At 36.5% G+C, this 12,056-nt stretch overlaps 1 protein-coding gene across 2 annotated transcripts in view; it reads right to left on the bottom strand.

Annotated features, from left to right (window-relative positions):
• Positions 1-2,537: 2,537 nt before the first annotated feature.
• PRKAA2 (protein kinase AMP-activated catalytic subunit alpha 2) overlaps positions 2,538-12,056 on the bottom strand; it is a 72,074-nt gene continuing 62,555 nt past the window's right edge. For both annotated transcript variants that reach the window (XM_044238326.1, XM_044238327.1), the window contains exons 7-9: positions 7,794-8,298; positions 4,690-4,816; positions 2,538-3,248 (exon numbers count right to left, since the gene is read on the bottom strand). In XM_044238326.1, the coding sequence (XP_044094261.1) occupies positions 3,010-3,248; positions 4,690-4,816; positions 7,794-8,298 (871 nt within the window). In that variant the 3' untranslated portion in view covers positions 2,538-3,009. The remainder of the gene's footprint in view (positions 3,249-4,689; positions 4,817-7,793; positions 8,299-12,056) is intronic.

Here is a 12,056-nt window from a genome sequence, read left to right as displayed (position 1 = left end):
TATGTTAATTATCATTATATAATTACATATATTATTATATATATGTAATATACATATTACATATATAGTATAATTAACTAATTATAGCAACCTGGAACAGTAAGTTTCCTAAAACAGTATTTTCCAAATTTGCCTTTTCCCATGGAATATTAAGATTAAAAGTAGTTAAATTAATTTGGGGAAAGCAGGGTTAAAGTTTTCTTTTTTTCACTGAAGGACTTTTCAAAGTCTTTAATTCTCATATCCACTCCAACCTCAAGCAAGAGTGTGGCGTATAACACTTTCCAAACTTGCTCAATGGACTCGTTTTTCAGCACAGCACCTCAGGGATACAGTGTGGGAAATGCTATTGTAGAACCATATGGAGTTCATTTCCATGATGTAGCTAACTCTTTATAACCTAATAATAGAAGCTCTCCTCCAAAATCTTAACTTGAAGAAATTCTTCCCACCACAGATCTAACAACCACATACCACACCCCTGATTAACCAGCTTACAAGATTGAAATGTGGGAATTTAGCAACTGATTCTTTCCCTTTTCCTGCCCATTAGCAACAAAAGCCTCCTATGACATTGTTCTGGCCCCTATTATGCCATACTGAGCCTCCTAAAATCTCCTCAATAAAATGCAATTTACTGTACCTTCTAGATTCAGAGTAGCTGTGCTTTAAAAATGTAAGCATAAGAGAATTGAAACTGCAACCCTGGTTCTCCTAAAATTCAACAGATAGCCATCAAAATGTAGATATTCACAAATACTGGCAAGAATGAGAAAATAGCATATAATATTTTTAATTCTCAATAAACATGATAATCACCAATATAAAGTATTTTTATATGAATAAGTTCTTAATATCTGATTTATTCGACTAACAAAGCTAAAATGCCACTGTATTCCTTGCTGTTTTTCCACCTTCAAAATTGTTAGGGATTTTGTCATTAGGGATAAGGAATCATCAGAATTCCTATTTCTAAGATCAATCATAGTAAAGCAAATCGTATGAGGTGGACCTGTTCTTCCCAAAAGAGGTATTTACACATTTGAAGACGTTAAAATTATGCCCTATCGAGAACAGCACAGCAGGACGATTATCCCTCTAAAAACAATCACAAAAAGTACCCTTTGATGCCACTAGATGGCAATCTTTCAAAGGTTTACACTTAAAAAGAGTTTAATGCAAACCCACCCTTTTTCCCAAATTGGTGAGCAAAGATTCCTTTAGATATTATGAAGTCAGACTTAAAAGTTACTTAACACCATTTTTAAAAAGTTCTATAAACCAATATGATGTGACACACTGCAAACTCCTGACTCGAAACTACTTAAAGACAGACATGCTTATCTTCCAAAAACATAAGAGAAACTAGGCCAAAGATTTTCATTTGCTTCTTGGTAGAAAACATTATTTTTGGCAAACAGAAACCTGTTTTCAAGAGCTTAATCTTATCTAGGGTAATTCAGGTGAATGAGAGTGTAATTATAACACATTAAACAAATGAATAAATACAAATTAGATAAATTACACATAATTAAAAAATTAAATACTTTGACTAAAACAATATAAGCAATGAGGTATTATCTAATCTGCTGTATATAGGTGTCTTTTTAAACTTAAAAAATAAAACCTGCACAAAGCAAAACAAAGAAACTGCTTTGTTTTTCCTTTAAAAGAACTGGTGTGTGAATACATATATGTATATATGTAAACAACACATACATTTATTCAAGAGAGAATTTTTTTTTTTTTTAATGTTTAAGGCTTCCCTAGTCTAACAGCCTCAACAGGTAAGGTCACAACCCAATAAGCTTTGGAGGTACACAAAAGCCCTTAGGGCCAGAACAGTGTTTTCAAACTGGATGGCTAACAACCAAGATTCAGAACAAAGAAAGGGAACCAGAAAAGATTTAAAAGCTAGGTAAATCAGCCACTAAGGATCAGACAACAAAGAAACTGGTGGTGGGAAGGTAGGGGCGGGGAGGGGGAGATGGCTGTGATAACAAACTTGAACTTTAGATGAAGAATTAGCATTGTGGGATGCAGGGGGACATATGCACACACTCACCACCACCACATACATTAAATCAAAGGTAAAAGTTCTATTTTAAGGGACTGTTGGTATTTTGCTTTGTTTCATTTAACTATTTTATCATGCTTGTGAAATACAAAAATAAATAGAGGCAAAAAGAATTTGAGAAAGGTAGTTTCGAAGGCATGTTTTTAAATGATGTTAAGTTTAAAAAAATGTTTTTTATGAAAAACCAAAAATTGTAATTTCAGATGTTCTAATACTGAGTAGAACACTGAAGACTCTTAAGTAAATATATTACCCAAGGAAATCTCAAATAAAATCTCTAGCTGGTTATAAGCTGTTTTTAAGGAACCTGGAAACCAGTTATCTGTTTCAGGACAACAACCCTTCTGTTAAACACGAGGCAGTATTTTCAAAACCTAAAACTACTAGAAGAACTTGGCTTCTGAAATTTCGGGGACCAGCCTTTAAGATTTCAACATTTAAATACCATCTTACTAATGGGTGTGTTAATTTTTTTTTTAATCTTGTGCAAGAAGATTGGGTGCATAACACAGCTTAAAGCCTGCTGAACTTTAGGAAATAAACTGGATTTACCTACACTAAATAGTAGAGCAAAGAGGTATTGCCAAACCACCCTTTGACTGAGATGACTCACCAGTGAAGGTGTATTAATCATCTGTAGTGAACTCACAATTTTAAAGTAACAATACTCTTCATCAATGTTCACCAATTAAAGATACTGCCTCTATGAATTTATCATAGGCAAAACAGAAGTACAGACATCTATATGTAAATAAAATGTCGGAGTTTTTTGTTTTCAATAATTTCAATGGCACTGAGTGTCCCCTGGAAATACTCACAACTCTCCATCAGTATTCCAGAGTGTATGATATCCATAAGTAAAATAATAATTTTAAGAATCTATCTGATTTTCACAGTGCTATAACAGAAAGACAGAAACTAAAGAAACATCATCAACGGGCTAAAGTAGTGATAAGACTGGCACACATTTCAAAAAAATCCATGGTGTGACTGCCTAGACGGGGTGGAACTGAAGACAGTGTGCTTCCAGTCAAAGAGCCAGTGAGAGAGCCAGAAAGTGAATGGCTCTCCGCAGTTACAGAATCAAAACTTGATCTTGGTCTATGTAAGCCAGCAGCAGAACAGGAACGCTGAGGTGTTGAAGAACCAGACCTCTGCTCCACCACTTCATCTGAAATGGATGAAAGAAGAGCAATTTATATGAAAGGTGTATTTGCCCAAGCCCTTCCTATGAAGATGCTAAATTCAGAAAACCGAGTAAACATATCTGAACAATGGAAACTTCATGGATGGCATGTTTCAGAGTTTTAAGAGCAGGGGTAGCAATACCCCTTTCCTCTCACAATTATAACAGACATCACTCATCAACTACAACACTAACAGTCAAAATGTCACCCCTAAATCCTTCTCAGAATAGTATTTGGCATCTGCCTTGAATTTAAACTGATATCCCATCTGAAGACAGAATATCCCGGAATGATTATTTTCTTGCAGCATATCAACAACAACAAAAAACAAACATTAAAATAAAAAGTTACCATTATACAGTGGTTCTGAACCTTCAGTACACAATGGTGGGGATGGGGTAAGGAAATCTTGTTAAAAATAAAGATTTCCAGGGGTGCCTGGGTGGCTCAGTGGGTTAAGGTCTCTGCTTTCGGCTGAGGTCATGATCCCAAGGTCCTGGGATGGAGCTCCGGAGTCAGGCTCTCTGCTCAGCAGGAAGTCTGCTTCCCCCTCTCTCTCTCTGCCTGCCTCTCTGCCTGCTTGTGATCTGTCCGTCAAATAAATAAATAAAATCTTTTAAAAATAAATAAATAAAGATTTCCAGCTTCCCAGGACTCACCTCTAGAAATAAATTCTGATTTGGTAGATCTGGGGGTAGTTCCCAACAATCCGCATTTTACTAAGAACTCTGGGTAATTCTGATGACAGGCAGTGATAGCTCAGAATAAAATTAACTGTTCTGTTGAAAACAACTTCCCTAACTGTGAACTCAGTTCTCCTCTGGTTCTGTCCTGCACCTTACCCTTGGTTTACTGTTTTTATCCCACTTGGGCCTCTGGACTGAACATATGGTTCATGAGGGTTTGGCTTCTGGCACCCACTAAACACTTAGACACAAACCACAACCACCTTCCTGACTCCTTCATCTCCTAAACGATTGGGACATCAAAATCCAACCTGAATACAAGGAGAGACTCATTTGGCCAACCAGGATGAGGAAAGCTGATGAACAGAGAAGTTTAGATACTACAATCCTAACAATAAGAAAATATGAATGAAGAAATGTGACAAAGAACCGGACAGCATCACACAATATTAGGTAAAAACTGGCTCCCTGTTATTCCTTACTTTAGCTCTACAACCAACACTGCAAGCGAGTAGTTTTTTATGCCAAGGAGGCACGTCTTTTGAAGAAGTGCTGGGTTAGATAGAGATATTCCACGTCTTCAATCCTTTTCATTTCACTTGCATTTTTAGTTAACTCTAGATTACTTTAAAACCAGCATAGAAGACCTACCCACCATGTCTTTGAGATGATTTTAACATCTTGTCAACTAGTGCCAAGTTTTATCTTCTCAGAGCTCATGCCTGCATAGCTTCCTTACCATCAATGCTTTTAAAGTCCAAAAGATAGCTTCTATTGTCAACCAGATAAAGTTGTAAGCTCATTTTCACATAATTGCCAGTCACTGGGTTTTTTCTTCTTACACGAAGATGGTATGCATTCACTACCTAAAGTGAGAAACATTTTTAAAGGAAAAATGTTAAAAATAACGAGCTACCTTGTTCTCCCTTATTCTTATTGCAAAGAATATTGAAATAGCTGACAGGTGGGGTAGAGAAAGAATTCCTGAATCATCTTCTAATATTACATGACACTTTAGTATTTATTTGATCTCCACTAATAGAATTGTCTGTGCAGATCACCAGAAATTTAAAGGGAACTCAGAGATTATATAGAGTCCAGCCTTCATTCTAGCTATGCCTTTGCTCTAAAATGTCAACAACAATTCTAGTCACCCAGACTCAACTTGAATACCTTTACCTATTAATATGGAGTAGGAGGAATAAAACAGAACTAACGTTAATAGTTTGCATTAGGCAGTATAAACAGGTACTGTCACAAAATTTATGTATTCCAATAATTCTGTGAAGAAGTATTATCTGCCTTTTGAACAGAAGAAAACTGCAGCGCAGATAAAGACGATTCTGGATTTTCAAAACATCTATCAAAGGAGTTTCAGGGCGCCTGGGTGGCTCAGTCGTTAAGCGTCTGCCTTCAGCGCAGGTCATGATCCCAGAATCCTGGGATCAAGCCGCACATCCACCTCCCTGCTTATTAGCATGAAGCCTGCTTTTTCCTCTCCCACTCCCCCTGCTTGTGTTCCCTCTCTTGTTGTGTCTCTGTCAATTAAATAAATAAAATCTTTAAAAGAAAAATGAGTTCCAAATTTTTTTCAGTATGGACTTTTAAAGAAATTAATGTCTTTCTTTTAACTAAATTGCTTAGGAAAAAGCGTATCTGTTTTTAAAAGGTTTTAAGGAGATATCTCAATGTGGTTTTAATTTGAATCTCCCTGAGGGCTAATGCTGATGAGCATTTTTTCATGTGTCTGATAGCCATTTGTATTTCTTGATTGGAGAAGTGTCTGTTCATATCTTCTGCCCATTTTTTGATGTGTTTGTCTGTTTCGTGTGGGTTGAGTTTGAGGAGTTCATTATAGATCCTGGATATCAACCTTTTGTCTGTACTGTCATTTGCAAATATCTTCTCCCATTCTGTGGGTTGCCTCTTTGTTTTTTTGACTGTTTCCTTTGCTGTGCAGAAGCTTTTGATTTTGATGAAGTCCCAGAAGTTTATTTTTGCTTTTGTTTCCTTTGCCTTTGGAGACGTATCTTGAAAGAAGTTGCTGTGGCTGATATCAAAGAGATTACTGCCTATGTTCTCCTCTAAGGTTCTGATAGATTCCTGTCTCACGTTGAGGTCTTTTATCCATTTTGAGTTGATCTTTGTGTACGGTGTAAGAGAATGGTCGAGTTTCATTCTTCTACATATAGCTGTCCAGTTTTCCCAGCACCATTTATTGAAGAGACTGTCTTTTTTCCACTGTATATTTTTTCCTGTTTTGTCAAAGATTAATTGACCATAGAGTTGAGGGTCCATATCAGGGCTCTCTACTCTGTTCCACTGGTCTATGTGTCTGGAAACAACATGTGTTGGAGAGGATGTGGAGAAAGGGGAACCCTCTTACACTGTTGGTGGGAATGCAAGTTGGTGCAGCCTCTTTGGAGAACAGTGTGGAGATTCCTCAAGAAATTAAAAATAGAGCTTCCCTACGACCCTGCAATTGCACTCCTGGGTATTTACCCCAAAGATACAGATGTCGTGAAAAGAAGGGCCATCTGTACCCCAATGTTTATAGCAGCAATGGCCACAGTCGCCAAACTATGGAAAGAACCAAGATGCCCTTCAACGGATGAATGGATAAGGAAGATGTGGTCCATATACACTATGGAGTATTATGCCTCCATCAGAAAGGATGAATATCCAACTTTTGTAGCAACATGGACGGGACTGGAAGAGATTATGCTGAGTGAAATAAGTCAAGCAGAGAGAGTCAATTATCATATGGTTTCACTCATTTGTGGAGCATAACCAATAGCATGGAGGACAAGGGGCGTTAGAGAGTAGTAGGGAATTTGGGTAAATTGGAAGGGGAGGTGAACCATGAGAGACTATGGACTCTGAAAAACAGTCTGAGGGGTTTGAAGTGGCGGGGGGGGGGTGGGAGGTTGGGGTACCAGGTGGTGGGTATTATAGAGGGCACAGCTTGCATGGAGCACTGGGTGTGGTGAAAAAATAATGAATACTGTTTTTCTGAAAATAAATAAATTGGGGAAAAAAAAGGTTTTAAGGAAGTATTATCTTGTTTATTCATTTCTCGTACAAATAAAATGAAAATTAAATGATGTTTCAAACATGTCAAATGAATATACACAAGGTATATTTGCATATTTTTATTGTCTTTAAAAATACATTCATAGTCCTCAAGAAAAGAAGAGTAAAAGATATCTGAAATGAAAAAAAATGCTTTCCCTCCCACATATACTCAAACAGAATTGCAATGAATTTGAGCACTAATTTAAAAAAAAGAAAATTGGGAGCTAAGAGTAAGAAAAATATACCATAACCAAGGATTAAAAGCACTAGCCAAATAAAAGAGATTTTCTTAACCTAGAGAAAAGTATTTGTTGACTGAATAAATATGTCCTGATGGTATCACTTGTATTGACCCCTAGCTGTTATAGCTAGTGGGAAAGAGAAAAGTAAAACACAGCATCTTCAAAGACACATGGCTTTTTATTGCTATGATGCAGACAGAAATAGGTGGACTATTTTCTCAGGTGATTTCAGGTTGATTATTTTCTGTTTCATGGCCAAGACTGCTAGTCTCTAAAAATATTGTAGGTCCGCAGCATCAACAACTCTTCATGCTTTCAGAACTGTGTTTAGTTTGGAATGCACTTGGTATATTAATGGAAAAAATAGGGTTTATCATCCAGAAACACCAAGACCACTAAATTTGTATCTAAATCAAAGACAACTTTTTTAGAGACCTAAGTACTCAACTGAGTAGATCAGAGCAGCTTACTATACAAAAAAAAAGCTAAATTTTACAAATGATCTCAAGATATTACAATTTCCTACCTTCCATTCAAAATCCAGCTGCTTCATAGCTCGGTAGACTTCAGCCATAATGTCATATGGTTTGCTTTGACTTCTGATTCCAAGATGCCACTTGGCTTTTTTCACAGCTAAAGATTTGGGCTTAGTTGTATTCAGTGCATCCAATGGACATCTCGCTTTAGGACTGTCTGCTATAAGAGGTGGCATCCTTTCTGGATGAGGTTTCAGGCCTGGGGGAATATGCATGGTACTATCATCCATAAAAGAACCAGATGGGGGACTAGAGGCGAGGTAGAACTCACTGGCTTGGTTCATTATTCTCCGATTGTCAATGATAAGATGATAAGCCACTGCAAGCTGGTCTTGAGGGTCACCACTATATAAACTGTTCATTACTTCTGATTCTGTACACTCAAATTTTTCACACACTTCTTTCACAGCCTCATCATCAATGACGTTAGCATCATAGGAGGGGTCTTCAGGAAATAAGTAACTGGGCAAATCTTGTTTAAACCATTCATGCTCTCTAGGAAAAATACCACAATACACTATTGTAAGAACATGCTTTGGCAAGTCCCAAATAATTTAGACATGGGGCAATAAAATATAACAGAATCAGAAAGACCTGTTCTCTATATGATCCTGAATAAACTAATTAGCCCCCACCCTTGAATAACTATGATTATTCAGACTTGGGTACTTGGCTGACATTTCTGAAAAATTAGTAAAATGAGCCTGTCACTTCAAAGGAAACAACTAGCAGTATTTTTTGCCAATGATAAAGTTCAACCTTTCAAGCAAAATTTTAGAAATTTATATAATTTGTATCTGCCTCCATGAGTTTGACAGCTTCCTACAACTTTAAGACTTTTCTAATAACTTTATAATGGTAACAATGAACATGGTTTTTAATACTTTATAATGAACATGTATGTCACCATTTGGAAAATCTTTTTAACTCAATAACCCGGTATTTTCAGAACGACCAAGGTAAAATATCTACAAGCCGGTATTTTCAGAATGACCAAGGTAAAATATCCACAAAACACACACACAAAAAAAGACCAGTGAATTTTAATTAATAAAGTACAAATATACACTGAGATGTTTTCTAATTTATACTGTAACTAACAAGTTAAGCTTTGGCTTAAGATCAAAGAAAAATATCCACAACTCTCTGAAAGACTGTTAAAATGTTCCTCCTTTTCCAACCACTTATTTGAGTGGTATCAGATTTTCTTCATAGACTGCAACCAATACAAACATTGCAACAGACTGAATGAAGAAGTAGACCTAAGAACCTAGCTGGTGTCTCTCTTAGTAAGTCCAACACCTAAGAGACTCTGAAAAATAATTCTACTCTTATTACCATTTTTAAAATTTTTTCATAAAAGATGTGTTATTTAGATTAACATGTAGTAGCTTTACTGTTATTTTTAAGTGAATTAAGTATTTTTTTTAAGTTTCTCAGTTTCAATTTTTTATATGATAAATACTGATATGACCTGCATTAAACAACACAACTCTTTGGAAGCCTCAATTTTAAGACTATAAAGGGGTACTAAAACCAAAAAGATTGACAATCAGTCTCCTAAATCTTATTTTCTCACACTTCTGAGCTTTTGCACATCCAAGAACATCCTGCCTCTTTTCATCTGACTATGTATTATTCCTTCGAGACTACACAAGCACTGCTACATGATAGAACTGGGCACACTCTAAACTATATTCAGATCAATCTATATTTTGCTTCAATGCTTTCTATTGACTGATTGTTTCATTTATGAATTTTAACTAAGTATAGTATAGCAAAAAGACATTCCTCCTCTCAGATTATATTCTAGCAGAATACAGATAAATATTCACAAAAATAAATATATAGTTTCAAATATACAAATATGAAAATCCTGTGATAAAGATTATAAGAGGAAAACAAAGGGTAAGATAAAAATATATAAATCAGAACAGGAGCCATGTAATTAGGGAAGCTATGGAGTAATATTTAAGCAGATATCAGAATGATTAGAAGCCAGCTGGGAGCAAAGAGCTGGGAAACAGGTATTCCCAGCACAAAAAACAATGCAGGTAAAGACTGAGACAAAGAGTTGTGCCATGTTCCAGAACAGGACTTAGGCCATTATCATGAAAACAGGAGTTATAGGTTGGAGAGGCAAAAGCTATCAAATATTTCTGACAGCTATAGGCTAGAAGAAAGATTCTGGGACTAGATCCTATGCTTGATGAAAATCACTGAAAGATTTTACAGAGACATGGGTGATATAAACTAATTTGCATTCTGTAAAGATAATCTTGCTTGTGATACAGAAACTGAAGAGACAAAAATGATGATGTTGATGATGCTGATGAAATAGTCCAAGTAAGAAATGATGGTGTGCCAGGCCTTGAGGATGAATCTTCTACAGCTTCTAGTAGATCTTTCTATTGTAACACTCACACTTTCTTATAGGTGTTGATTTTTTTCTTAATCTTACTCACCAAACTCAGAGCTCCTTGAAACAGAGACCATGCCTTATTTAGTTGTATTCAACTACCAAACACAATGTAAATGTTCAATAAATGCATAATAAATAAGTGACAAATACATAAAATATGAAAACCAAAATTAATCCATTAATGTGTTTATTTCCTATATCATACTAAGCACCAAAGGCTTGGTAATAAAGATGCGATATATTAATTTCTCCCATAAAACAGGAGACATTATATATCTAACATTTTAAAAATATTAGTGACAAATAGGGAAGATGAGCATTTCCAAATGAACTCCAAAAACTCACTCTTCCATGAAATCATTCAGAGTACTAGCAAAAATCATCAAAATCGGGGCACCTGGGTGGCTCAGTCATTAAGTGTCTGCCTTCGGCTCAGGTCATGATCCCGGGGTCCTGGAATCGAGCCCCACACTGGGCTCCCTGCTCAGCAGGAAGCCTGCTTCTCCCTCTCCCACTACCCCTGCTTGTGTTCCCTCTCTCACTGTGTCTCTGTCAATTAATAAATAAAATATTTTTTAAAAAATCATCAAAATCAACTTTCCTAAAAACATGGAAATTTACCAAAAGCCTGCAATAATCTGAGAAGTGTTTACTCAAGAAAATAGCTGATCTCAGTAAAAACACTGAGATCTGAAACATTTTAAGTTGCCTTATACCCATCTTCTTTTTCCCACTTCTATGGTAGCCTTGAAAACCAGCAGTCTCACAATCATGGTAGCCCAGAACACCTAATAACCTAATAACGGCCTAACTACCACTAAGGGGAAGATAGGTTTAGAATTAGAGCAGAATAGGTTTAGAATTCTCCAAAAGTCCTAGCCTCAGGAAACTGTAATTATTTGACATGTCTGGAAGTTCCCTGGAAATCTCCATTTTGGATGCCTTGTCTTTTTCTGACCTGATTCAGAGTTCCCTCACTGCAAATAGCCTTCTCCCCAGGACATTTGTCAAAAACAACCAATGGCAGGCACCTGGGTGGTTCAGTGGGTTAAGCCTCTGCCTTCGGCTCAGGTCATAATCTCAGGGCCCTGGGATCAAGCCCTGCATTGGGCTCTCTGCTCCGCAGGAAGGCTGCTTCCCCTTCTCTCTCTCTGCCTGCCTCTGCCTCTGCCTACTTGTGATCTCTGTCAAAGAAATAAATAAAATCTTTTAAAAAAAACAAAAAACAAAAAACAAAAACAAACAAACAAAAACCAACCAATGGTAACTGTGACATCTCAACTGACTGAAGAGGCAGTAAGATTTGGGGCAAACAAGAAGCTAACCATAAACCTTAAAATGAAAAGTTCAGGAATAAGAGTTCCACTGAGGTCTTTGAAATACTCTGATATATTCCTGGGACACAAGCAGCCCAGGCATATATTATGCAGGGCTGTGTGCTTACCCAAGAAAGACCCTCATTTCTAATCACTGGCTGACTTTGAGGCTCTCTGCTAATGTGGAATAAAGACTAAATCAGAGTTAAAAGCTTCTCTTTGGAGCAATGAAGACATACTCCAACATGTACACACAATCACTTAACAAAGGCTGTGAGACTTATTAGATCAAGGCATTTAAGGAAAGCTCTAATAATAAGATGACCATTAAGGTAACTAATCAGAGATTTCAGTGGCCAACGATGACAAAAAGTACAAAATCTGGGGAATTAATTCAGTAAAATCACTAACAAAAGGAACAGCAACAAGAATTACAAACTAAAGGCATACATCCAAAAGAAATGGAAACATGTGACCATAAAAAACTTGTACATGAATGTGCATAGCAACATTAT

Source organism: Neovison vison, chromosome 2 (genome assembly GCF_020171115.1).
Source record: "Neovison vison isolate M4711 chromosome 2, ASM_NN_V1, whole genome shotgun sequence".
Taxonomy (NCBI): Eukaryota; Metazoa; Chordata; class Mammalia; order Carnivora; family Mustelidae; genus Neogale; species Neogale vison.
The sequence above is the reverse complement of the archived record's forward strand: the minus strand, read 5'-3'. Positions and strand labels throughout refer to the sequence as shown.